Raw genomic sequence first — 23,372 nt, 5'->3', positions numbered from 1 at the left:
GGAAGGGGATGTTTAGAAATACGAGAGATCGTTGCCACCGGCCACTCATGAAAACTTCACGCCCATCTCCAAGTCTGTACTGCCAACAAACAGCTGCGCCTTTCCCAACTTTGCGAGCGCTTCCAATGCCTTCACCATGGTCTTCTCGTTCAGTCCATGGAATTCTGCGAAACAACACCACATGAGGACGACCGACAGGCATAATTCACGCAAGGAGATGACCCACCTTGTCCCTCAGTGTATTCGCCATGCAGAAGCTCGTAAACGGTACAAATGGATCCCGTCGATCCAGAGTCGAAAGCCCATTTGTAGACTTGCGCTCCCCAATCCTCCGGCTTCCGCCAGTAGATGAGACATTGGTCCTTGGCAGGTGAGTCCCATTCGGCTTGACCTGAGGATTTTCGTCAGCCGGCGGAAACGGACAACCAAACTGGGGACATCGTGCCAACAGGGTATCAGCCTACCTTGCTGCACTAGCTCATCAACGATCTGTTGTATCGCTTCCCTGTTCAACCTTCCTAGGCAAATCGAAAGCTCCGGCGTGAGGTTTCCGAACAAACGCCGATCTAATTCCGCTCTGCCCCGCAGACCCTCACTTCCCCACCGATACATTACGTCTTATCCTCTCGTTGGCAAACACGGCCTGCGTCATTGGATCTTGGTTCATCGCGGCCGGCGCAACGAGCAACTCAGACGTGCGAGTCGCTGCACAGTACTGCAGCAGTATTTCACACCATAACTGTAGTTGCTTTGTGCGGGTGGATATTGTCGGTTGTATTCTGTGAAAACGTCAAGGGCGTGAGAGTGAGTTCTTCCGGGTGTGATCACTGCTCCCATCCCCACCCTTTGGACATCCTGGGCATCTTAGAAAAGTCGTAACTTACGTGTAGAAGGGAGGGAAGTCGTGGATGGAAGGGAATATATAGCTGCCAGCTGCTTGCTTAGGTGTCTTCCGGGTGGCAGCCATGGTGCAAGAAGGGTCAACAGATGCTTCAGAACTCAGCTTGTGAGAAAGCTGCCACACGCTCCACGTCTTCCTTTTACCACCGGCCAGCTGCTTCCTCAAAGGTCGAAAAGAAGTTGATATGCGAGTTGTTCAGGGTTCTTGTCGTGCCGGTGCCGGAAGGGGAGAATGGGACGCGATCGTCAGGATGTATGTAAAGGACGCTCAACGGTGCGTTTCACGAGGCCAGGTCCCAGAGGTCCAGTCGGGCTGGAGAATCAGGAGATAGAAACAGAGAATCGAGGCTTGAAAAATTTGGCCTCAGAAAGAATTCGGTCGAACTCCTCTGAAGCAGCCTCTGAAGCAACATCAGCCCAGAGACGCCTGGTGCACTTCCCCCCCAGCGTGGCCAGTCAGGCATCTATGCCCCGCCTCCTTCGCCTCCACTTCACGCGGCCCCCACCGCAGGAAATCGCTCTCGGCAAACCCTTCCCGCTCACAATCTCACTCACCGATGATCTCCGCGTGCCCGTCTCAGCCATAACCGTCCCTCGTAAGTACCCGACTCCCCTTCCTCAATAAGAAGAGTGCCGTTGTACGGCAGCTAAAGCTTCTTGGTTTTATGTAGCTCAACCCACCTTCCCCTACCACAGTCCACCTCCGCCTCCTCGACGCACGCTCCCACACCCCCATCCCCTCGCTAACTCTCACCCTCTCCAAACCTGCCTCTTCCTTCATCATATCTCCAACCGGCCAACCATCCATCACCATCGACGTAACAATAACATGCAGCAAAAGTTTCCGGCAGCCCAAACCTGTCTGTTTCCATGTGGGTGTGGATAACGCCGCGTGCGTAGATCCGACGGAAGATGGGGATGTGGAGGAGGGTGTGGAGGATCTTACAAGCGGGGTTTGTGAGGCGGTTGGTGCGAGGGGTGTGAAGACGGATTTGGAGGGAGGGATGCGAGTGGTGGTTCCGCTCGGGGTTTATTCGGGGGAATGTAGAGTGATGCCGGCGGGACGGGATGCGAAAGGTATGTGACTCCGTCAACCGACCAACGTCCAAACTATCCAAGCTGACTAACGGACGCTCTTCAGGCGGCAAAGTCCAAACCAACGAACGCCACTTCCGCTTCCAAATGCCCCGCCATGCCAATCCACTTTCAGATCGCCTCCCAAGGACACTCCCGCTCGTCATCCCCATAACAGAACACGCCCACATGACCTTCAGCACCGGCACCCACATCTGGGACTGCGCGCCCATCCTCGCCCTCTACCTCACCTGCCACGCCCACTCATACTTCCCCCCGTCGTGCTCCTCCACACCACCACGACAGGTAATCGAGCTGGGCGCCGGCTGCGGCCTCACGGGCATAACCGGCGCCGTTCTCGGCGGCGATGTGGTGTGCACGGACCTGGATAACCCCGCTGACTCGTGTTTGCAGCACAACATCGATGTGGGCAACAATATCATACAGACCGAGTACGCAGACACGGGAGGGAAATGTCGAGCGGATATCCTCGAGTGGGGATTCCTAGACGCGGACATCGTTGCTCGATTAGCACCACCCACCGACGGCAATGGGAAGAGTCCTCTCCCGCCGCTGGTGATAGCCGCCGACGTGCTGTACAACGTCGCCTCGCACGGCGTGTTTCTCGATACCATTACAAGTATCTGCGCTCATCGGCCCGGGGCGGAGGTGTTGGTGGCGTATAAGTGGCGTGGGGAGGGGGAGGAGGCGTTTTGGGGCAGTGCGAAGGGGGTGTTTGAGGTTAGGAGGGTTGCGGGGGCGGTGGGCGTTGGGGTTTATAACTTGCGATATGTATTGTAGGATAGCACAGCGGCTTAGAGGAAGACCAATCGTTGTCAGCACAAGCAATGTTGTGTTTCTGGAATATCGCGAACGCTTTTTGTGTCAGATAATGATATTCGATCAAGCAGGCTCTTGATGCTATATGTGTACAGAAAAAAATCAATGTGGATACAAATGCAAATGGGAAATATGTGTCTACATAAATAATACAAATGAATGGCGTGGGCGCCAATAACCGAGCAAAAAGTATATCAGCTGCTGCTGCTGCTGGTGTGTGAGTTGTGGTGCGATGGCAGCCCGCTATCCGTGGTGGACTCCGAATCCCTCTCTCATCCCTACGCCTCCACAACAACATCCCTCACAACATTCGTAGCGCGGTTAGCGACGAAATCCTGTGCCTCGGCGGCGATCGTACCCGCCGCCTGTACGCCGCTGACGCGGACGTTAAGGGGTTGGCGGACCTCGAAGGAGCCTGTCCCGCCCTTGACGACTTTGCCGAGGACGAGCCGGGCGGAGGGGTTTTCGAGGTTGTCGAAGTCTCCGGATCTGTGAACGTAAGATGAATCATGTCTCGTTAGTTTACGTTGCAATCTCCAAAGACCAATGACATGTGTGAGGTGATGGGTGAGTACTTACAACGTCGCGGTAGTCAAGAACTGCGTCGTCGTCTCGAAACTCATCTGCGCAAACGGACTCGGGTTGCTGCCCATTCCCATCCGATTGAAAGGCTTATACCCGCCCTCAAACGTCATGAAATCCGCAATCAACGACAAATGGCGCTTGTCGACGTTGATCCCATACACCGCGAACACGCCCGCGATCTCCTGCATGATCGCAGCGCGGGCCGCCTCGACACCGTACGTCCGCAACACCGCGGCAACGTCGTTGGTGTAGATCTTGGAGACGTCGATCATGTTCATGTACTCCCACATGCCCTTGAGGTTGACGCCGTCGGTGCCGATGTTGACCGACTTGTCGTTCTCGGCCTCGTTGGGTAACGGGTACGAGCGGGAGATGCGGTCGACTTCGTGGATCACGACGCTGCGGCACACTTTCTCGACAAGGGAGACCATGAGCATCTTCTTGACCGTGGCCGGGAACGAAAGCTTGATGTCGCAGTACCGCCCGCGCGCGTGGTCGAACTTGTATCCGACCACGAAGCGGCTGCTGGTTACAATCCGCTCTTCCCGTGTCAGACCGCTGGCGTCGGTGGCGCCAGAAGTGTCCTCGTCAGCCTGCTGCGCGTTCCCTGCAGAGTCGTCCTCGTTTTCATCGTCGCTCATTTGGCGATCCACCCGGCGTATCACTTCCTCATCATCGTCGTCGGGAGCGTCGTAGCTGGATAGTTGCATCCGCGCCTTTGTTTGCTTGGTGTTGACCGCATCGCCATCGTCTCCTTCAATGTCCGACCCGGCGTCGTCTTCGTCGTCCATAACCGCCTGGCGGTCACTTCCTTCCTCGCCGTCGCCCGATCGAGAAGGTCGCACAGCGTCAGGAGAAGTGGTCCCAACCCCAATGTTATCATCAACATCATCCTCCTTCCTCTTCTTAGCCTTCAGTTCCTTGGTAATAGCCCGATCCAGTGCCCGCACGAAACCCTTCTCAATAACCCGCCCAAGATCCTCCTGCGTGATCCCGTGATCAGCCTTGTAATCCTCCGGCTTCCAGAACCTCAGTCTTACGGTGAAGATCTTCTTCCTCAACAAGTCAGTCCCCTTAGTGCTGAGCAGCTCCTTCACACTAACGCCTTCCATAACCTGCGACAGCACCAATTTCGAGATACTCTTTGCGAACGCCTCGCTCTGCGCCGGTGTGACGCTCGGCAGCATCGGTAACCTCATCATCGGCGTCTTGATGTTATCGGACGCCGTCATGATAATCTCACGAAGACGCGGAATACCAAGCGTGACGTTCTTGGCACCGAATCCAGCAAAGTGGAAAGTGTTCAACGTCATCTGCGTCGAAGGCTCGCCGATACTCTGCGCCGCAAGCAGACCGACGGCTTCACCGGGCTCCACCAGGGAGTTCATGTATTTGAGGTTCATAAGGAGCTTGAAGTGGGAGTCCTTGACAGCGTCGCCGGACCATGCCTTGTGCTTCTTGCCTTCCTTTCTCGCCTTCTTGTTCGTGAGGAGGTTGCTGGGGTTCTTCTCGATGTATGCGTCCAGATCGTTTGCAAAACCCTCACTGACCGCTCCAAGGAAACGAGACGGGGAGAACTTTTCCAGAAGCGTGGTGTTTGTGATCCCTCTCTTCTTCTGCTTCTTTCGGTATTTCTCCACCTTCTCCGAGTCAATAGAGGCATTAGCAAGACGAGTAGGGTTGTAGCGCTCAACCAGCGCGAGGTAGTTCATGGCGCAGAAATCGAATTTGGTGAGCGTCTTCTGCTTGGTCACGTCTAGCGAGTCCTCGCCGTAGTGGAACTGAACGATACTTCCGTCGGAATCACGGACAGTGTGATCGTAGTGGACCCGGAGGCCTTCCAGGGGCTTGATCAAACACCTCTGCAAGTAACCTGATCGAGATGTTTTGACGGCTGTGTCAATGAGACCTTCTCGCCCAGCCATACAATCTATTTCGAGGAAGTGAAAATGGTTAGACAAACGAAGGATTGCTTGCCACAAACACCAATCGCCTACGACTTACGGAAGAAGTACTCCTGAGGTTTGATTCCAGTCAAGAACCGTCCGGTAATATATCCTCCCGCTCGTGCGGCCGTATCAAACGCCGGGAAACTCGGCAGCGTCTTCCCCGAGATCATCGTAGGCACACGCCGACCCTCCAACTCCTGCTGTCCCAGCAAACACGAGATCTGCGACACGTTGACGTTCGACCCCTTAGCTCCCGAGACCGTCATCATCTGCATGTTGTTGTGCGGGAACGGCTTGAGCAGCTGATCGGGAACAGTGGACGAGATGATCTCGGACGTGACTCGGTTCGTTTTGCTCTTCATCGCGGAGTCGAGGCCGGCCATCTTCTCGTCAACGCGGAGGACACTCTCCATGCTTAGCGAGAGGGAAAGGTCCGTGCGGGCTTTCTCTGCACCCACGTACTCAACGATGGCTTCCCGACCCATCGTTTTGCTCTTGTTGATGAGTTCTCGTCGCTTGATGTCACCCTTGCCAGTCAAACGCAAATCGTCCATTCTACACGTGAACCCGAACATCTGCATGTACCCGGTAAACAGCCGTCCGAGGATGGAGAGAAGCTTTCCGGCGTAAGCGGGTCCGTAAGTCTCGTAGACGGCGTGCACAAGACCGTTGTCACTGGCACCGAACTGAGACTTGTCCAGCACACCAGTCAAAAGGTGACCGTCCATGAAGAGCACTCCTTGCTCTTCCTTTCCAGTCGGTCCCCAGGCTTTTGCGGGGATCTTCGCTTTGGAGATCATGTTAAGGGGTTCTGCTCCCGCAGTCAAGTTCAAAAGGACGGTGGTGATAACTTGCTTCCCCGTCCAGAACCTCCTGGGCTTCATGTGCGCAGGTTCGATAGTGATGACCTTGCCATGCTCTCCGATAACCAGCTCTTCCTCAATGTTGCCATTTCCAACGGTCCCGAAACCGCGCATACCCTCCGGCCGCAGGCATCCGTACACCAACTGCATGTACTCCTCCCTTCCCAGCAAGGTGTCCCGACAACACATATGCACACCAGCGTCAACGTGATCTTGAATGAGACCACGCAAAACTCCTCCATCTGTGGGGACAAGGTACTGCTTATCCGTGCGAGCGATCAGCATCGCCTCCGCTCTGGCCACTTCGTTTTGCGGGAAGTGCGCGTTCATTTCGTCTCCGTCGAAGTCAGCGTTGTACGTGTTACTGTTGATTATGGATTATGTTAGAATTGGACACATTGTTGTGGGTACTTTAGCTATTAATATTGTATTCCTACCAGTTGGCGTAGTGCATTCGAATGGTTTTCTCACCGGGCAGGACACGGGCGGTGTGTGCCATGATGGATGGTTTGTGCAGAGTTGGTTGACGGTTGAGGAGGAGGAAATCACCGTTCCGCAAGTGTCGGAGAACTTTCTTGTTGACATGCGTGTGTTGGTTATTGCCAGACACACCGATATTCGGTGTCAACAACTGGTTTGCGATCCCTGTCCGTCCCGCCTCGTCGAAGGTAGCCAGATTGACTTCCGTTCCATCCTCCGTGACGACATGTGACGCGCCAGGCCACTTCAAAGGCCCGTTGATGACTGCTCTCCGTAACTCCTTGACGTTGTGATGCGTCACCGGTTCAGGATATGTAAGTTTGGTAGCAAACACGGGTGGTATCCCGATCTCGTTCGTCTCGATGTACGGATCCGGACTGATGACAGACCTGGCCGCAAAGTTGACACGCTTTCCCATCATGTGCTTTCGGAAGAGACCTTCCTTCTTCTCAAGCAGCTGTTTGATACCAAGGGGCGGTGCTTTGCCTCCGGGGCCTGGTGGTGCCTTTGAGCTGTCGATGTTGTTGTTGACGCTCATCTGCAACCTGATCCAGGAATCAACGATCCTTTTCAGGAACTCCGATCTTCTCTCGTAATATAGGTTTGATGATTTGTCGGGAATAGCAGCAAGAGCAACTTGCTCCTGAGCTCGAATATCCTGGATGGCGAGATTCGCCTTCAGGATCTCTGTCAGATGCGTGTTTTGGGGGTGCTCGTAGACCATATCGTTCATTTTCGAGATCGGTCGGAAGCGGGTTGGGGCAACGGGAACAACGTCGGAGAAGAACATCCGGTACGAGGATGTTCTCTTGCCAGTCTCTACGGACGTGGATCCATAAAGAAGGTCGAGTATGCTTTGTTCCCGCTCCCACAGCATCTTCAGATGTTGTTGTACTTCTAATGGTGTCAAGAACTTATCCTTGCTGAGGACGGGAGCTTGCTCGACGGCGACAGCGTCCAGGTCTGCTTCCGTAATCTGTACCTCCATTGCCAGAACTGCTCGTGCCTTCTCAGTCGCGCTTATCCCGTTCGTTGCAGAGTTGCCGTGACCGAGAGATGGATCTGTCTCGGCCTCTTCAGGCGCGGTGGAGAAGAGCGATTCAAACTTCAGCCCTTTCGCGTCCATAGCGTGCCTCTGTTTCGGATTCAACGGCTTTTGGAAGATCTTGAGCTGGCCTTCCTTACGAAACTTGGGACTTTGTCCCCTACAGCCAGCACAACTTTGCGCTGGAATGGAGCCCAAGAACTGCCTTTCCAGCTTTCGAAGTGCCTCGATCACCAGAGTTGTCTTTCGAACTGCGCCGGGACGTTCCTTCGCAAAAACTTCCTGCACGTAGTCTTCGATCTCGGCAATCATGTGTTCAGCTGTCCGTGGCCCAAGACCAAGTTCAGCATCAATGTCCATGGAGTCCTCGTTTTCAGATTCCCTTCCTTCCTCCTCCTCGTCCTCATCCACCTCCTCCGCCTCGTCCTCGATGAACTCGTTCCGTTGTGTGGATTTGGTCGTCTTTGCCTTCTTCGCCTTTTTCAATGGCGCGCTGGCTTTCGTCGAAACAAGCGTGTCGAGTTCTGCCGCCTCCGTGATCAGACCAGCATATATGAGCTTAAGCTTCGCTGAGTAATGTGCGATCGCAACCCGCGAGGAACGCAGATGATGGCAGTAGAAACATAGGGATTGGAGGAGTTTGTACATAAGGCGGAAGGTGATAGGGTTGTAAACGGGGGCTGCAAGGTCGATGTGGCCGAAGTGTCCTGGGCAAGAGAAGTGCCCGAGGGAACATGTCGTACACCTATAGTCGGAGTGTTTTCGTTATCAGTGAAGAGTTTCATACGGCGCAAAATTGCGATGGCCTACCTAGAATTTTTGTCGTGAGGTCCTAGCGCGGGATCATAAAGACCGCCTGTAGTCGGATGCTCGAGGTTGTCAAAGAGAATAGGATTCGTTATCTGCTTGACCGAAAGCTTCCGAACATCCTTGTTGTCCAAGAACGAGAAGGCCACCGAAGTGACCTCCTTCGGCACCGGGTTCGAAATGTTCATTTTCGACTAAATTCCAAAAGACACCGTGTCCACGCCCCCTTAGAGCCGAACCGGCAGCTTGTTGTACTGAGAAACCGCAGGCGACGTCGTCGTGCTGTCCTCTCGATGCCTGAAGTTCTATTGGGTCCTGGCCAGTGTCGATCGGTAATGCCAGAAGGGGGTGTGAATGCAAACGACCTTCCAAAAGTCAATCCCGTTTGACAGTTTCTGTTCGCGAGTCACGTGACTGTTGCAGTGTTGAAAGCGTTGACTTCCCCTTCCCATTCTCGACTGGACGATCATCGGCTGAGACAGAACCAACACACTCCGAACTGGCAAACATGGCAGCAGTAACAGAAGGTGCGCATAGCGGAGGGCTTGAGCAACCTGTGCGTCGTATATATTATGCTCACATCACTTTATTTCGGCTCCAGATTCCATTGTGAAAAACCGCCTGTTATTCGATAACCGACAGCTGAAGAAATGCATTCGCCGGTATATCTTACAAGGGGCTTCCGGGAAGGAGAATGACTCGTAAGTTGCCGCAGAGAATTCTCTCTATTTTCGCTTTGATTAAGGCTAATGGTAGAGTGCAGAACCCTCTTCCTTGGGGACCTCGCTCAACTCGAGGTGGGGCTGCAGAAACACCAGCTTATACATGATATGACTGAGAAAGAAATACGGCGATATGATGAGGCGAAAGAGCAGATTGGTGAGAGTTTAAGAGTCGTATTCGTTTATCTCTGAGTAAAACCATTCACAGACTTCGCGCCACTTCAGCCTTGGACATCGAACAACGGACGAAGGACCTTGCGATTCTCAAAGAGCAGTTGATAGAAGCGCAGCGGATAAGGGCAAACAAACTGCAGTACGACGCTTTGGCAGAGAAGATACTAGGGTTCCCTCGACGAGGGAAGAGCATAGAGTGAGTTACGTTCTCGTTCTTCAACCTTTACGCACCGTGCTGATGTATTCCAAATTCAGAACCGCCGCGAAGCTGAAAGTCAAGATCGAGAAAACGATAAACGAAACAGAAACAGTGCGACAAAAGCAGGAACTTCGACGGAAGCAGTTGTTGACCCTGGTCACTGCGATACATGAGATACAGGACGCCATTGCGGATGATAGGCAGGCGGATGAGGCGAGGAATTTGGAGGAAAGCTATGCGGAAGAGCCGCCTACACCGCCGCAAGAGGAGGAGGAGGAAGAGGGAATGCTTATGGAGGAGGAAGGGAAAGGTGAGAAACCACAAATGATGTCCTTTTCTATGATATGGGCTCACGCCAGGGGTTCGACTTGTGCAGATGCGATGGATACCAGGGCCTGATATGGAAAGGCGAAACGATTTATTGTCTTTCATGCAGCTTGGCTAGGACTCCAGCTGCAACCTATGTAGATAGCATAAAATTTTGGAAATGAAATGGGGATTACCGGTTTAGTGGCTGCTATCGGCGGCCCCCACGCTCAAACACTTAGCCACACTAGCTTACAACGAGCAATGTTGAATGTACTGCCTCTCATTAAGGCGAACAGTTCATGTATTTACACAAGAAGAAAGGAAAAGCAAGCATCATACATCTATCCTTGATGACCCATCGTCTACATGTGCCGGTGGATTGTGGGAGGGTATGACAATGAGAAGTTGAGCGACAGCCGGTCTTCGGAGGGTATGTTATTCCCCTCGGCCTACGCTGTTGTGCCCGACGATGTCTCACAGGCACGATTCGCGCGGAATCTTTCTCGATACGAACATCACAGAATCAAACAGCCTTTCGACTTCTTGGCGGTCTTCCCCCCAGTCGACTTGCCCCCACCTTTGGCCTCCTTCCGATCCCTGATTTTCCGCATCAAAGTCTGATATGCCTCCTCCACATTTTGTCGGGTCTTTGCACTCGTCTCAATGTACGGGCACCCCCACTCCCTCGCCTTCGCCTCGCCTTCCCTCGCCTGCACCTTCCTCAAATGCCCCAAATCCGCCTTATTCCCCACTAACACAAACGGCACAGCCTCGTCATCCAACACCCGACAAATCTGATCCCGAAACTCCTGCGTGTGCACAAACGACTCATGCTCGCAGATCGAAAACACGCACAGAAAACCCTCGCCAGAACGGTAGTAATTATCCCGAATGGCCGCGTACTCCTCCTGTCCGGCCGTGTCGAGGATATCAATGAAGCATTCTGTTTGGGGGCCGCTCCCAGCAGTCCCGCCCGCCCCGCCGCCCCCTGACGACTCCAGCATGACTTTTTTTCGGTACGAGTCGGCTTTTGTCGGGTCGTATTCTTCGATGAAGTCGCCATACATGTACTGGAGGGTGAGCGCGGATTTGCCGACGCCGCCGGAGCCGACCATGATGATTTTGTGCAGTGGGAGGTCGCTTCGGTTTGGCGCTTTTTTGCCCATCTTTGGATTCGGCCCGGTTGCGATGAGAGGGATCTGAGATGGTGTGCCGTTTGAGTACTCGTCATATGAAAGATCTTTCTTTCCCCATAGGTTCCAATGACAAAAATAAGAATCCCAGGCCTCACCTGTCAATAAAAGTGATGTCAAAGCGAGACCTGAGCGCTTAGGTTTTGCTGGCAGCTACTTGTAAGTGTAACAGCAGGGTCCTCGCCGAGGCCTCGTGCTGGGAGTTGTTCCGACGAGTGCCGTATGCTTGGCGCTCTTTCTCTCTATTGATCACTCTAGCGGCGCCTTTGTGCCGCACGGGGTGTCTCAATTTGGTCAATGGTCGACAGGCCTTGCAAAGCGATTTCTTCGTCCGGATAAGGAATGTTTTTCGCTAGGCGATGGTGAAGTAGGGCAGGTTGGCTAACTTTGAAAAAGTTGGCGAGTCTCATGCGCGTACTTGGCACGCACGCATTTGTCTTGGGTCTTGGCCCCAGATGTGCTGGCAGCTAACTCTTATTGCGTTTTGACGTTTTGCCGTCACCTCTATTTCCGATTGCTTACGTGCGGCGCGTCATCAGAGTTCTTGAAAGGCTTTCCAGGCCCTCCCAACATTTTAAGCTTCAAACGAACTTCGGCAACAAACAAGGAGAATGAATCTCTGAAAAGCCCGCCGCCGCATGCTACTGTTTGGGACGACTTAGATTTGGCTCTCTTACTGTACGTGCAATCGCGCGATGCAGCTGGTGTAGGGTTCATTTGTGTGCGGGGTGGGTTCGGACACGCTCACGCGCCGGCGGAGAGACGTTTGCGGAGAGCGAGTCCTTTCGGTCATAGACTGAGGAATGCGTAGACGCTTTATGAGAACTCCAGGCAACCCCGCCATCCACATCCTATCATTCAGGGATTTCAAGCCAGCTCAGCTGCAGGCTAGTAGTAAGTCTCCCCCTTTGAAGCTGGTTTCGGACTTGGGCCGCCTCGTTCACGCGTTGGGACATGCGCAAGATGGCATTCCACTTCAACCCAGCTTCAAGAATGCGGTTCCCCATCCGATTGTTCTCCATACGGAGGAGTCGGCTCTACAGCTCTGCAGCGGCGGCTGTCGCCGAGTCGCCTACGCCCCCACATATAAATCCTATCAAACTGCGAGATTATCAAGAGGAATGTATAACGACTTGTTTGCAGGCTTTCCAGAATGGCGTGAGGCGGCAGGTAATGGAGTAGCCTTCGTTTTCTGCAGGAACAGTGTGTTGATTCCTTAAAGCTTGTCAGTCTACCCGTCGCAAGTGGAAAAACCACCATCTTCACAAACCTCATCTCGCGAATCCCGCCGCCAACACCCAAAGCCACCAAAACGCTAGTCCTCGCCCACAAAACCGAGCTGATACAACAAGCCCGCCTCACCCTGAAGCGGGACTTCCCCCACCTGATTCCCGACGTAGAAGAAGGTTCAAAAAGAGCGCAAGACGACGCAGACGTCATCTTCGCCTCAGTCAACAGCCTAGGACGAGGAGGATCCACCCGGCTGCAAGAACCGAGGTTCGATCCGTCCCTCTACAAAGCGATCGTGATCGACGAGGCGCATCATACTGCGGCGGTTACCTACCAACGCATCCTCAAGCATTTTGGCGCCGATGTGCCTGAATCGCCCGTGCTGGTGTGGGGATGCACGGCGACGGTGCGCCGGCATGACGGGGTGACGCTCAAATCCGCCTTCGACGAGATCGTGTTCCATCGGTCCATTAAGCAGATGATGGACGAAGGCTGGCTGTGCGATGCTACTTACCACCGCTTACACTCGGATGTATCCTTGGAGGATTTACCGTCTACTGGACCCGACTTCGATATTAAGAAGTTGAGGGAGCGCGTGGATGTCATAAGGCGGAATAGAGCGATTACGGAGGGATGGCAGGAGGCGTATGAGAAGCATGGGTGTAAATCCACCGTCATCTTTGCGGTCGATGTACAGCATATCAAGCACATCCAGAAGGAGTTTGAGGATAATGGCGTGCCCGTTGCAGTCGTGTATAGCGACTTGAAACCACTCGAACGGGCCACAGCGCTCGAGTCGTTCAGGAATGGGGACGTCCCGGTCCTCATCAACTGCGGGATTCTGACAGAAGGCGTAGATATCCCCAAAATCGACTGTGTGATACTCGGCCGACCCACGCGGTCCGTCGGCCTACTCCAGCAAATGATCGGGCGCGGCCTGCGAACCTCCCCCGCCACAGGGAAGACCTCCTGCCGCATCATCGACATCTGCGACAACGTCAACGCCCACACTTCCCTCGCGACCGTCCCCACCCTCCTCGGCCTCTCCCGCGACTTTGATTTCGCAGGCAAATCCGTGCGCAAAGTCAACGAAGCGACCGAACGGTACCGGCTCGCGGGGTACGATCTACACCAGTACGCCAACATGGAGGAGATCGAGCGGGTCGCGCAGATGTACACATATCGGACCGGCGTGGTGTTCTTTTCGTCTCCGTTTTTGTTTGACGAGGTGCCAAAACATGAGGTGTTTGATACCGAGGCGGAGGAGTTTAGGAGGATGAAGACCAAAATGGCGTGGGTGAGGACAGGGCCGGCCAGTTGCGCGTTGGAGGTGCAGAAGAGGAAGGCCGTGCTGGTTACCCAGAAGAACGGGCCGGACGGTAAGGCAACATACACACGGTTCGCGCTTTGTACACATAAGCCCCCACTCATCCCTTCCCATCCCGATTCAGGCGAGCTGCTGTGCGACGTAACCCTCGAACACCTGATAGAAATCGCCTCCTCCTACAAACACCTCCACAACCCGCGCAAACCCCGTTTCTTCACGAAACGCACCTCCCTCGGCACCCTCGACGACTTCCGGCTCGCGCTACACTCCGCAGAAACCTACCTCCGCACCCACGGCCTCGCCTCGCCGCACATCTTCCGTTCCGCCCCGTGGCGCCGTGAGGCCCCGACCAACGCGCAGATAGAGTATTTGAAGAAGATGAGAGTGGAGAATTATGACGGGTGGACGAAGGGCAAGGCGGCGGATGTGCTGACGAAGTTGCGGAGAGGGGCGAGGGAGAGGGAGGAGGAGAGGAAGAGGGGGATGGAGGAGATGAGGGAGGAAAAGGAGAGGGCGAAGAGGGAAAAGATGATGTTTGAGAGGGGTGGGGAGTTGCATTGAGGGGTGTCACATGTACGGATACCCTTCGGGTTGTGTATCGGAGTTTTGTGTAGTTTGCGTAGTTCCTTGTACATAGCCATACCCTTGTAAATGTTGCGAATATGAACTGTGCCTATATATGTAGGCGGACATGGAATGTGCCGGGAGAGGGCATGGACATCACTCGACGACGCCTGTTACGAGGTTGATCCGCTGCAGCCCCGCTGCCAATACCCCCCGACAATCGCACTCCCACCGGTAACCACACAGCGTCTGAAAGCCATACCCCTCCATTCCTCCAAGTTGTGTGGACAAACGCCATGTAATTTCCAAAACAAAATGCTTCTACAGACGTCCAGAAGACCTCATGACGAAAGCGGTGGTCTACTTCCGCCTCTCCATCTTCCATTCCGCCCATTGCGCATCTACCTCCTCTGGAGCCCTTCACTTCAATCGAAACCGAACAAGAGAATGGAAAAGACCGGGGGATCGAACTCTTCAAATTGTCGGGAACGTGAACATAACGATGTTATGTACAGAATTCGTATTGGACCACCCCCATTACAACTTTTTCATTCACTCTCAAATTTTCCACACAGATGTCGACGGTCGGTTTAGAACTTCAACAAGTGGGGGAATTGCCCTCGGGACAAAGCGAAGCTGGCGTTCAAGTAAGACTTCAACACACGATCCTTCTTGAGGACGGCAAGGATGGCCTTGTCAACCTCCTTCTGGTCCGAAACACGGGAGGCGGGGGTAGCCTTCTTCTGTAGAATTGCGTAAAGCTATGTGAGCAATATGCGATCATGAGAACTGAAAATAAAATCAACACCAACCTGCTTGGCGTCGAACAAAGCCTCCTCAGTCGCACCCTTCTTGGCGTCCTTCTCCTTGTTGAAGTAGGCGTCGGTGAACTTCTCCGTGTTGACACCAGAGATGTCAATCTTGGTGGAGGTGGCGATCACGTAGGCCTGGTTGACACGACGGATGGGGACACCGTTGGCCTTGTGGGGTCCGGTGACGAGCAGAAGGCCAGTCTCGAGCTGCTTCAGGAAGACAACACGCTTTCCACGGTACTTTCCGGACAGAACGATCAAGACGGTGCCGGGGGTGATGGACGCGCGAAGCTTAGCGGGCTTGGGGGCCTTGCGGGACTTCTTGGGGACTGGCGCATCCTCAGCGAGGTACCAACGGGAAGCCTTTGCGACGGGGACGTTGCGGGACTTTCCGTTCTTGGCACCACCGACCTCGACGGTCTTGTGGGACGCCGGGGCAGAAGCCTTAGCCGCGACGGTCTTCTTCTCCTTCTTGAAGAGGGCCTTCTTGGCGTAAGAAGCCGAGCGAGAGAAACGGCTGACGCCGGGCACGATGGCGGAGTTGACGGGGGCGTGGGCCATTTCTGACGTTTTCCACTGTGAATTTGAAACGGGAATGCAAGTGATGAGCATTCATTCCCATTCCCAGACCTCCGTTTCTGAATTTTGCCCTTCCAGACGGTGAGTAGAGTCGCCGTCTTTTCCACCCGCCCCCATTCCGCTCTCGCAGTCGTCGTCGCTATTCCCACTCTACTTCCGTCGTTCCAAAGCACGCCTCCGCCGTAGACGGCAAATTCGCAATTCGCAATCCGCAATTCCCACACCCACTGCATGACCGCCTGAGGCCTTCTCTCCGTCTGCCGCTCGATGATCTGTTGCAATGCCCCAGAATTTCCTTTCGAAAGACACTCGTATTTCGCATCCTGCCGCTTCGTTGTCCATGCTCGTTCCGCATGTCGCCCTCCATTTCCAACCCTCGGCCAATCGTTCATAGCTTCCGCCTGCCCTCTTCATTCGGCCCCTCTCTCGTCCCTGCGCCAACGTACGCTCTCTGCCGACGGATGGCTGTGATGGATGGATGGATGGATGGATGGTCAGCTTCCTTCCTTACCTTATGAGTTGATTCGTGTGGGAACCGGTTTCGTGGTCCATACCCGCCATTCATTAGGCAGGCACATTGGAGCGAGCGAGCGGTGCCGTCCTTGGTCACGTGGCTGGATCCGAATGCTTAATGGAGTTATACTGAGGTGCTCTTTTCTCTGAGACAGGATTTCCCCAAGCTATGAGCATCTGAATACTGTTCTCACATGTCCTCCCAAACAGAACATACCCCAACTCCCCACGTACTCGCCCACAATCGAACGAACACTTGATGTCGGGAACAGCCACAGTAGGCCGTTATCCGAAGGCGCAACCTGCGCCATATCCCAAATCTGTACATGTTCATCTTTTACATACATACATTGTTGAAATATGGCGTGCTATCTATACAATGGCCGGGATATGGAAGTCACTCGGCTGAGACCCACTTGGAAATGCCTTAGGACGACTGATCAAGCCGCAGCTTGATGCCAAAACGGACGCTAAACATCCCTGAAGCCGTGCGTTACTGTACTACACACACTCCTTATTATTACCATAACGCTGTGTGGACGCCACAAAGCTATTTTATATCTTATCCAAGCAAACAGTGTCGTCTTCCCACTATTGCAAAGCACTTCGCATTTCCCACCGGATAATATCTCTTCTGCACCCTTTGCAAACCCAGCCAAGACCCCTTCGACGCCTTCGTGCTTACCTAATCCAATTGACGCGTTGCAGCTGTTTTCCCCCTTGATTGTCGAACTATCGAACCCTTGCCCCACCACGCGTAGGCCGTCCTCGAAAAACGTTCTTTCCTTCGCCCGCTTCAATGCCCGTGAACGTGTCTTGGCTTTCCCGTATGGGGTTTGTGATTATGGGAGTTGTAGATTTGGCTGCCGGGACCCTCTTTGGGCTGCTGAAATAGAGTTGTCGGATTTGCAATTTGGGCGTTCACCGGATTGAACATCGTTTTGTCACTCCTCTACCAGCCTCCCTTCTGAAATCGAGTTCCGCTTCAGACCCATAAAACCCACGGGTGCCCTGTGCTAGCTCTTTCTTACTTCCTGGATTTTCCTCTGAGTTTTGCGATCTTTGTTGGGTTTCGCCATTGCCATCTTCTCGGACTATACGTTCCGTCGTTTTTTTCTATCTACCTGGCCACCTGCGTTGAACGTTATTATTGAGCGAAGATGGCTACCGTTACCAAAGAGAGCAATATGACTACCGTTACCAAGATTTGTTGTATTGGGGCTGGCTATGTCGGTGAGTGTTCCCTTCCGGTGTGTCGATCATGGCCCCACACGTTTTTCGACGCGCGATGCTCTCGTCCGAACGTCGTCGGCGCTCAAAACGCGTGCAGTCTGGGTGCACGAAGTACACTTTTCGTCGTAACCCGTTCTTTGACACAAACTCTCCTCTTTCTCATTCTCACCAGGCGGCCCAACCTGCTCGGTAATCGCATTCAAATGCCCGCACATTCAAGTCACTATCGTCGACCTCAACGCCGAGCGCATCGCGGCCTGGAACTCCGACACGCTCCCCATCTACGAGCCCGGGCTGGACGAGATCGTGCGCGCCTGCCGCGGCCGCAACCTCTTCTTCTCTTCCGACGTCGACAAGGGCATCCTCGAAGCCGACCTCATCTTCGTCTCCGTCAACACGCCCACCAAGAAATCAGGCATCGGCGCCGGGCTCGCGGCCGACCTCGCGTATGTCGAGTCCGCCACCCGCCGCATCGCGCGGATCGCGACAAGCTCCAAGATTGTGGTGGAGAAATCGACCGTGCCGTGCCGGACCGCAGAGAGCATGCGCGCGATCCTGGAGGCCAACTCACGCGAAAACATCCATTTCGATATCCTCTCCAACCCGGAGTTTCTGGCCGAGGGCACGGCGATCCCCGACCTGCTGAAACCCGACCGTGTGCTGATCGGGTCGTTGCAGTCAGAGGAGGGGAAGCGGGCCCAGCAGGCGCTCGCGGCCGTGTACGCCAACTGGGTGCCGCGCGCAAACATCATCACCATGGGTCTGTGGTCGTCGGAGCTTTCCAAACTCGCCGCGAATGCGCTGCTCGCGCAACGTATCTCCTCCGTCAATGCGCTCAGCGCCATCTGCGAAGCCACCGGCGCGGATGTGGACGAGGTCGCGCACGCCTGTGGGCTGGACTCACGCATCGGGCCGAAATTCCTCAAAGCATCCGTCGGGTTCGGCGGCAGCTGCTTCCAGAAAGATATCCTCAACCTCGTGTACCTCTCCGAGAGCCTGCATCTCCCCGAGGTCGCGGACTACTGGCGGCAGATCGTGACAATGAACGAGTACCAGAAGACGCGGTTCTTTGAGCTGGTCATTCGTCGGCTGTTCAACACGGTTACCAACAAGCATCTAGCGATCTATGGGTTTGCGTTCAAGAAGAATACGGGGGATACGAGGGAGTCGGCGGCCATCACGCTTGTCAAGCAGTTTATCAAGGAGAAGGCCAACGTGCATATCTATGACCCGAAGGTGGACGATGCGCAGATCGAGATGGATCTGACGGATCCGAGTGTCGCTACACCCGCTGAATGTACGTAATATACATCCCCATCCTGTCCTCACGCCATCGCAACACTAACCCTCCCATCTCTTCTCTCTCCCCCCCTCACAGTCAAGAAGCACGTAACCATCCACCACGACGCCTACAGCTGTGCACAGGACGTGGACGCGGTCGTGATCCTAACCGAATGGGACGAGTTCAAGACGCTCGACTACGAGAAGGTGTACCGCAACATGAACAAGCCCGCGTTTATCTTCGACGGACGGTTGATCCTGGATACCACCAAGATGAAGAAGATTGGGTTTCAGGTGGATGTTATTGGGCGACAGGTTTACTGAATGGGCGATGTGGTGTTGAGATATTTAGAAAAGGGGCGTTATTTGGAGACAGTGGGATGTAAACTTTGTGCTTCGCTTTCGCTTTTGGATCGGAGGTTTTTCCTGTTGGTGTTTTTGGAATTGGTGGACCTTGGAGCGATGCATGTATTTATCCCCTGGAGGGTTCTCACATGTACATGTATTGGACTTTTGAATTTGATGTGTGGGACAGTGTATTTCATTGATATGCAAAACTTTGACGAACCACACGGCATTTGACAGAGAGGACGTTCGAACGGAGCGCTGGAATACGCCGGAAAGTCTTTTGCTGCCCATACAGGCCGCCAACAGTAACCCAGCCAGCTGGACCTCTGCGGATGCCCGACACCGTCCACAACTATTACAAATGCCGTGCCCTACGGCACTACGCTGCCGAGATTTGCCCTTCAAAACACTCTACTCTATCTTTCTACACCTACGCCTACACCTAGCCCCCTTTCCCCTTGAAAGCATACTGAGCACTAATCCGTCCAGTAAGGTGCCAGTTCACCGGCTTGATAACGGTGTTCTTATCGTTCGTCTGCGAGTTCTTCAATTTCCGCCACGCGTTCAGATGGATATCGATGGATCCGGGCGACCTAACCCACTGGTGGTCGAAGGCATCGGTGATGAAGAGCAGGCTCGTCTTTCCGGTTTGGGGGTCGGTGACTTGCGCTTCGCGGCCGCAGTACATGCTGGCGTATTTGGACCACTTGGCGTTTGGATAGACGGCGTTGGTCCATTCGGTCATTTGGCTGATGTCCTGTATACAGCGAGAAGGTTCGTTAGAGACATTCCGCCAACTGGAATAACCTCAAAGCACGATAAGATCCTTACCGGTGCAAACCCAGGCGTCGAATCCGAGTACTTATACCCGCACCAACTCTTTCCCGTGGTACTATCCGATTTGCTGTTCGCTCGAAACCAAGAGCCAATGCCGCTTTGTGGGCCTTGGAAAGCTCCGGGGGGTGCCCGCACATACTTCTTGCGAGAGCTACCGTCGGACGGAAAGATTGCGAATTCGGGGGCGTCCACGACTCCGTATTGCTGTTCCCAGGTGAGGGTAGAGTTGGTTGATAAGTCGTCGGTTGCGGCGACTTCGGCACGAGCGAGACCGAGAAGGAATGGCAGCGCTGCCAGCAGGGCTGAAAGGGACGGTGTGAAAGCGACCATGACTGGCGGGAGGCTTGCGGTGGATATGGACAGCGGTTGGAGAAACGAGCCAGCGTTCCACTTCTACGTATGTATTTGTATTCTAGACTCTAGGAACACGACCGCAGAATGAGGGGGTCCAGCCAGCTGCTTGAGATGCGGGAGCGACGGCCAGCGTTGCTTCTCTCTCTCTCCCTCTCTCTCTCTCACCCTCTCGCTAGTGGTGGATATTTGCCCAACGTATCCGTAGGAACCCATACCACGGAGAGTGCTTTCTCTCAGTTCTAGTTCTGGGCGAGTTGTCCTCGGAGGCGCGATTCCCGCACGACGCGTTGGCGTCCTACTCTTTCGACGGGTGGGAAGTGACAGGGAGTGATTCACGCTTGCGTACACAGACGATCCACGGCGGGAGACCACACAGGAAAGCAAAGCCGCCCTCCATACGGACTCACTAATTGATAACTAACCCGTCCCGCTCGTCACCACACGCCTCCCAATGCAAGCTTGCACGAGTATTCGGTGAAACAGTGATGACTGCAAAACGGTCTTTCCGCTCGGGATCCTTCACGCGCGTCCAGCTTGCTGGAACAAAAAGCTTGGTGACTAGTGGACGTTCGATGCGGACTTTGGATCCAGTCGACGGGTTTGGGTGGTCGGGAAATCGAAACCAATCGTGTTGAGCTATCTAGCGGAGATCCATTTTTTTTTGTTGGGTGGGGCATGGCACTTGCAAAAACTCGATGGATTTGGCATCGATTGCGACTTTCGCCAACACCCCATGTGCAGGTGGAGTACGACCAGACTCACCAGAGTGAGGTTCCGTGGCGATCGCCGACTCCCCGTGCATGGACCTCGTACATGGATTCACCCCATCCACCGTCCAATCCGTCCAATCCGACGATGCGTACTGTACCCTCCGGGCAACGCGATGCATAACGCTGTTCGTTTGGTGTCCAGCCGTATACTATCCCATCCCCTCGTTGAACGTCCGATGATAAATACCTCGAAGGATTTTCAATGCGCTTCACACACATGCAGGTGGAGTCGGACTGATTGCGGCAAATTGCTACTTGCAGTCGACCAAGATGTGCATCGGACATCCTCGCGTCTACATATACACGGTAAGCAGAAAGATGTGTGCGAGGTTCGGCAAAAGACTTCCCAAGTTCTCCCACATATGTGGGCAGGATGCCCATTGGACCTCTTGAATGGATGTACGTTAAGGTTCATTCATGCCAGAAGGAGCATTTCGACACCATGTATTGCAAGCAAAGCCCATGCACCGGTCGCCTTGCTTTGCAACCACAGAAGCCAAGACGGCCGTCCGGCCTCGACGAGCATCATTCCGCACTTCGAAAGCGTTTTGAACCACCAAAGTTCGGGGCTCACATATCTGGTATATCCGAACCCTTTAAGAGCCTTGTATAGTGTGACCGTATTATATCTCGGTTCTCGGTCAAGGACGTCCACCTGCGGATGGATCTGCTTGCACAGTCGAAAGGTCTCATGCAGCTGGCTGGCTTAGGAAAAAAAAGCACGCGCCAACGCGCTGTCGAAATCCCGCATCGTTCAACGGGCGACAGCATAATGACATCACCAGGAACCAGCCATGACGGGGTACCCCCATTGACCGGGGATATATGCCAAAAGGCATTCATATCATATATTATGCATGGAACCTGGCTGTCAAAAAACCCTCATGACGCTCTGGCTACGCAAAATGAACATGGAGGGCTGTGGGTTCGGGAAGTCGGCGACGGCAACCAAATGAGGGCACCAAGTGGCAGGCATATATAAGGCCCAGGCCTGCTCGTGGGAGACCTTCTGTTCCTCTTGGAAAACCAAGAAACCTTAGAGCATCGGAAAAGTCTACCTCTTTCACCTGAAAGCATCGTACCGTAACCGCCAAGCATAGCAAAGCAAAGATGTCCTACCCACCCGCCGCATATCCGTTTCTGGCGATTCTGTACACGGCCACCAACTTCAAAGATCTCGCAACACCCGTCGCAAAGTCTCTGGGCATCGCTCTCGGAACATCCCTAGCGACCGTCATGTAAGTACTCAGACCATTCAATGAACGAAGTCTGCTCATCACAAACTGATCATCTCTTTTGCGTTAACCTACACATACAGTCCCCTCGTCCTCTTGACCCTCAACTTCCAAGCAAAGGGTGTCGCCAGCTTCCTCCGCGGCCTCGATATCCGTCTGGGTTCAGTTTCGGTGTTGGGAATAAGGCTCTCGAAATGGATCGCGCTTCTTCTGTGTATGGGCGAGGCGTCGCTGGTGGTCATGCTCACGCTGGGGAGCAAACTGGATTCGACTCGCGTTGGCCTTTTCGACGATGTTTTGACCAAGTAAGCCACCCGCTGCATTGGGAGGAACGTCGATCCATTGAATGGTACTGATCTCCATTCTGCAGGCGCTCTAACGTCCGAATCGGCCCCTACGTCGCGGACCCCAAAGCCGTCCTCCCCACCCCCGAAACCCCTACCGCGCTCTCCGCCCAACGCCAAAGCATCCACGAATTCGCCCAACTCGCAACCTACCGCCCCAACGCCACCGACATCTTCCACCCCTCCCGCATCCCCCGCGCCGCCCTCGGGTACGCCCTCGAGTTCGTCCCCGTCGTCGGCCCTTTAGCCTACGCCTACCTCGAGTGCGAGCGAACAGGCATCGAAGCTCACCACCGCCTGTTCACGCTGAAGAAGATGCAGCCGGAGGAACGGGGCGAGTGGGTGTTGAGACATCGGGATGAGTATTCACAGTTTGGGTTTGTGGCCGCGGCGCTGGAGGCTGTCCCGATAGTCTCGACTGTAACTAAGTTTACGAATGCGGTGGCGGCGGCGATGTGGGCGGCGGATTTGGAGAAGAGGCAGGAGCAGTTGAGGGCAAAGAAGGGGTTTGCGGGGAAGTGAGAGGGGAGTCGAACAGATATATCCCTGGTGCCCGCGAATATCAAAACAACGAGCGCGAACAGTTGCGCCGAGGATGCGATAGGTTTTCATTGCATTTTGGATTGGATGCGCGCCAGCACCCAAACTGTATCTACAAGGTTTTGAATGTATCCCACATTTGTAGCAACATGCACAATACATATGGCTCTTGAATCTACACATGCGTCGTTTAATCTGCTTTCTTCGTCAAACGGGTTTCTCACTCCGCATGTATAACCCTCCTCGTTCACATAGCCGAAGAGGG

The 23,372-nt window shown here is 54.2% G+C and overlaps 10 protein-coding genes across 10 annotated transcripts; 5 read left to right on the top strand and 5 right to left on the bottom strand.

Moving 5' to 3' along the window:
• Positions 1 to 45: 45 nt before the first annotated feature.
• Positions 46 to 967, bottom strand: EV422DRAFT_569056 (ESCRT-II complex subunit-domain-containing protein; the record flags this gene model as incomplete). The annotated part of the gene is made up of 5 exons (XM_053072717.1): positions 46 to 164; positions 227 to 391; positions 465 to 518; positions 616 to 779; positions 885 to 967. 5 exons carry the CDS (start codon positions 965 to 967, stop codon positions 46 to 48), a joined length of 585 nt encoding a protein of 194 aa, XP_052924081.1.
• A 399-nt stretch (positions 968 to 1,366) lies between these two features.
• EV422DRAFT_569055 (putative methyltransferase-domain-containing protein) lies at positions 1,367 to 2,775 on the top strand (the record flags this gene model as incomplete). The annotated part of the gene is made up of 3 exons (XM_053072716.1): positions 1,367 to 1,496; positions 1,597 to 1,977; positions 2,042 to 2,775. 3 exons carry the CDS (start codon positions 1,367 to 1,369, stop codon positions 2,773 to 2,775), a joined length of 1,245 nt encoding a protein of 414 aa, XP_052924080.1.
• Positions 2,728 to 8,892, bottom strand: EV422DRAFT_535387 (uncharacterized protein). Its single transcript, XM_053070742.1, has 5 exons — positions 8,547 to 8,892; positions 6,649 to 8,481; positions 5,404 to 6,575; positions 3,394 to 5,329; positions 2,728 to 3,303 (listed from the first exon to the last, which is right to left on the bottom strand). The coding sequence occupies exons 1-5, from the start codon at positions 8,729 to 8,731 to the stop codon at positions 3,093 to 3,095; spliced, it is 5,337 nt and encodes a 1,778-aa protein (XP_052924079.1). The 5' UTR covers positions 8,732 to 8,892; the 3' UTR covers positions 2,728 to 3,092.
• Positions 8,893 to 9,006: 114 nt separating this feature from the next.
• On the top strand, positions 9,007 to 10,219 carry EV422DRAFT_535386 (uncharacterized protein). Its single transcript, XM_053070741.1, has 6 exons — positions 9,007 to 9,070; positions 9,145 to 9,244; positions 9,307 to 9,422; positions 9,491 to 9,635; positions 9,695 to 9,948; positions 10,015 to 10,219. Exons 1-6 carry the CDS (start codon positions 9,052 to 9,054, stop codon positions 10,035 to 10,037), a joined length of 657 nt encoding a protein of 218 aa, XP_052924078.1. The 5' UTR covers positions 9,007 to 9,051; the 3' UTR covers positions 10,038 to 10,219.
• Positions 10,220 to 10,266: 47 nt separating this feature from the next.
• EV422DRAFT_120310 (small GTPase superfamily) lies at positions 10,267 to 11,299 on the bottom strand. The gene is made up of 2 exons (XM_053064667.1): positions 11,239 to 11,299; positions 10,267 to 11,146 (listed from the first exon to the last, which is right to left on the bottom strand). The coding sequence occupies exon 2, from the start codon at positions 11,111 to 11,113 to the stop codon at positions 10,463 to 10,465; it is 651 nt and encodes a 216-aa protein (XP_052924077.1). The 5' UTR covers positions 11,114 to 11,146; positions 11,239 to 11,299; the 3' UTR covers positions 10,267 to 10,462.
• A 413-nt stretch (positions 11,300 to 11,712) lies between these two features.
• EV422DRAFT_535381 (P-loop containing nucleoside triphosphate hydrolase protein) lies at positions 11,713 to 14,394 on the top strand. Its single transcript, XM_053070740.1, has 4 exons — positions 11,713 to 12,034; positions 12,104 to 12,310; positions 12,363 to 13,749; positions 13,822 to 14,394. Exons 2-4 carry the CDS (start codon positions 12,104 to 12,106, stop codon positions 14,256 to 14,258), a joined length of 2,031 nt encoding a protein of 676 aa, XP_052924076.1. The 5' UTR covers positions 11,713 to 12,034; the 3' UTR covers positions 14,259 to 14,394.
• Positions 14,395 to 14,851: 457 nt separating this feature from the next.
• On the bottom strand, positions 14,852 to 15,634 carry EV422DRAFT_569050 (ribosomal protein L6e-domain-containing protein; the record flags this gene model as incomplete). The annotated part of the gene is made up of 2 exons (XM_053072715.1): positions 14,852 to 15,004; positions 15,074 to 15,634. 2 exons carry the CDS (start codon positions 15,632 to 15,634, stop codon positions 14,852 to 14,854), a joined length of 714 nt encoding a protein of 237 aa, XP_052924075.1.
• A 1,578-nt stretch (positions 15,635 to 17,212) lies between these two features.
• On the top strand, positions 17,213 to 19,229 carry EV422DRAFT_120237 (UDP-glucose/GDP-mannose dehydrogenase family, NAD binding domain-containing protein). The gene is made up of 3 exons (XM_053064666.1): positions 17,213 to 17,398; positions 17,571 to 18,695; positions 18,777 to 19,229. Exons 1-3 carry the CDS (start codon positions 17,326 to 17,328, stop codon positions 19,001 to 19,003), a joined length of 1,425 nt encoding a protein of 474 aa, XP_052924074.1. The 5' UTR covers positions 17,213 to 17,325; the 3' UTR covers positions 19,004 to 19,229.
• On the bottom strand, positions 19,217 to 20,487 carry EV422DRAFT_621291 (uncharacterized protein). Its single transcript, XM_053074133.1, has 2 exons — positions 19,859 to 20,487; positions 19,217 to 19,784 (listed from the first exon to the last, which is right to left on the bottom strand). Exons 1-2 carry the CDS (start codon positions 20,192 to 20,194, stop codon positions 19,470 to 19,472), a joined length of 651 nt encoding a protein of 216 aa, XP_052924073.1. The 5' UTR covers positions 20,195 to 20,487; the 3' UTR covers positions 19,217 to 19,469.
• A 1,611-nt stretch (positions 20,488 to 22,098) lies between these two features.
• Positions 22,099 to 23,089, top strand: EV422DRAFT_569047 (uncharacterized protein; the record flags this gene model as incomplete). Its single annotated transcript, XM_053072714.1, has 3 exons — positions 22,099 to 22,226; positions 22,307 to 22,528; positions 22,594 to 23,089. The coding sequence occupies 3 exons, from the start codon at positions 22,099 to 22,101 to the stop codon at positions 23,087 to 23,089; spliced, it is 846 nt and encodes a 281-aa protein (XP_052924072.1).
• Between the last annotated feature and the right edge of the window lie 283 nt (positions 23,090 to 23,372).

This window comes from Fimicolochytrium jonesii (assembly GCF_025526975.1).
Source record: "Fimicolochytrium jonesii strain JEL569 chromosome Unknown EV422scaffold_18, whole genome shotgun sequence".
Classification (NCBI taxonomy): Eukaryota; Fungi; Chytridiomycota; class Chytridiomycetes; order Spizellomycetales; family Powellomycetaceae; genus Fimicolochytrium; species Fimicolochytrium jonesii.
The sequence above is the reverse complement of the archived record's forward strand: the minus strand, read 5'-3'. Positions and strand labels throughout refer to the sequence as shown.

Excerpts from the sequence above, each read along its gene's own strand:
- EV422DRAFT_535387 (XM_053070742.1), bottom strand. The coding sequence starts at position 8,731 with ATGAACATTTCGAACCCGGTGCCGAAGGAGGTCACTTCGGTGGCCTTC. Across the intron at positions 5,330-5,403 it reads ACCTCAGGAGTACTTCTTCC|ATTGTATGGCTGGGCGAGAA; the intron begins GTAAGTCGTAGG and ends TCCTCGAAATAG. Across the intron at positions 3,304-3,393 it reads TTCTTGACTACCGCGACGTT|ATCCGGAGACTTCGACAACC; the intron begins GTAAGTACTCAC and ends TTACGTTCACAG.
- EV422DRAFT_535386 (XM_053070741.1), top strand. Across the intron at positions 9,245-9,306 it reads TCCGGGAAGGAGAATGACTC|AACCCTCTTCCTTGGGGACC; the intron begins GTAAGTTGCCGC and ends GGTAGAGTGCAG. Across the intron at positions 9,636-9,694 it reads CGACGAGGGAAGAGCATAGA|AACCGCCGCGAAGCTGAAAG; the intron begins GTGAGTTACGTT and ends TTCCAAATTCAG.
- EV422DRAFT_120310 (XM_053064667.1), bottom strand. The coding sequence starts at position 11,113 with ATGGGCAAAAAAGCGCCAAACCGAAGCGACCTCCCACTGCACAAAATC.
- EV422DRAFT_535381 (XM_053070740.1), top strand. The coding sequence starts at position 12,104 with ATGGCATTCCACTTCAACCCAGCTTCAAGAATGCGGTTCCCCATCCGA. Across the intron at positions 12,311-12,362 it reads AGAATGGCGTGAGGCGGCAG|CTTGTCAGTCTACCCGTCGC; the intron begins GTAATGGAGTAG and ends GATTCCTTAAAG. Across the intron at positions 13,750-13,821 it reads CCAGAAGAACGGGCCGGACG|GCGAGCTGCTGTGCGACGTA; the intron begins GTAAGGCAACAT and ends ATCCCGATTCAG.
- EV422DRAFT_120237 (XM_053064666.1), top strand. The coding sequence starts at position 17,326 with ATGGCTACCGTTACCAAAGAGAGCAATATGACTACCGTTACCAAGATT. Across the intron at positions 17,399-17,570 it reads TATTGGGGCTGGCTATGTCG|GCGGCCCAACCTGCTCGGTA; the intron begins GTGAGTGTTCCC and ends CATTCTCACCAG. Across the intron at positions 18,696-18,776 it reads TGTCGCTACACCCGCTGAAT|TCAAGAAGCACGTAACCATC; the intron begins GTACGTAATATA and ends CCCCCCTCACAG.
- EV422DRAFT_621291 (XM_053074133.1), bottom strand. The coding sequence starts at position 20,194 with ATGGTCGCTTTCACACCGTCCCTTTCAGCCCTGCTGGCAGCGCTGCCA. Across the intron at positions 19,785-19,858 it reads CGACGCCTGGGTTTGCACCG|GACATCAGCCAAATGACCGA; the intron begins GTAAGGATCTTA and ends CGCTGTATACAG.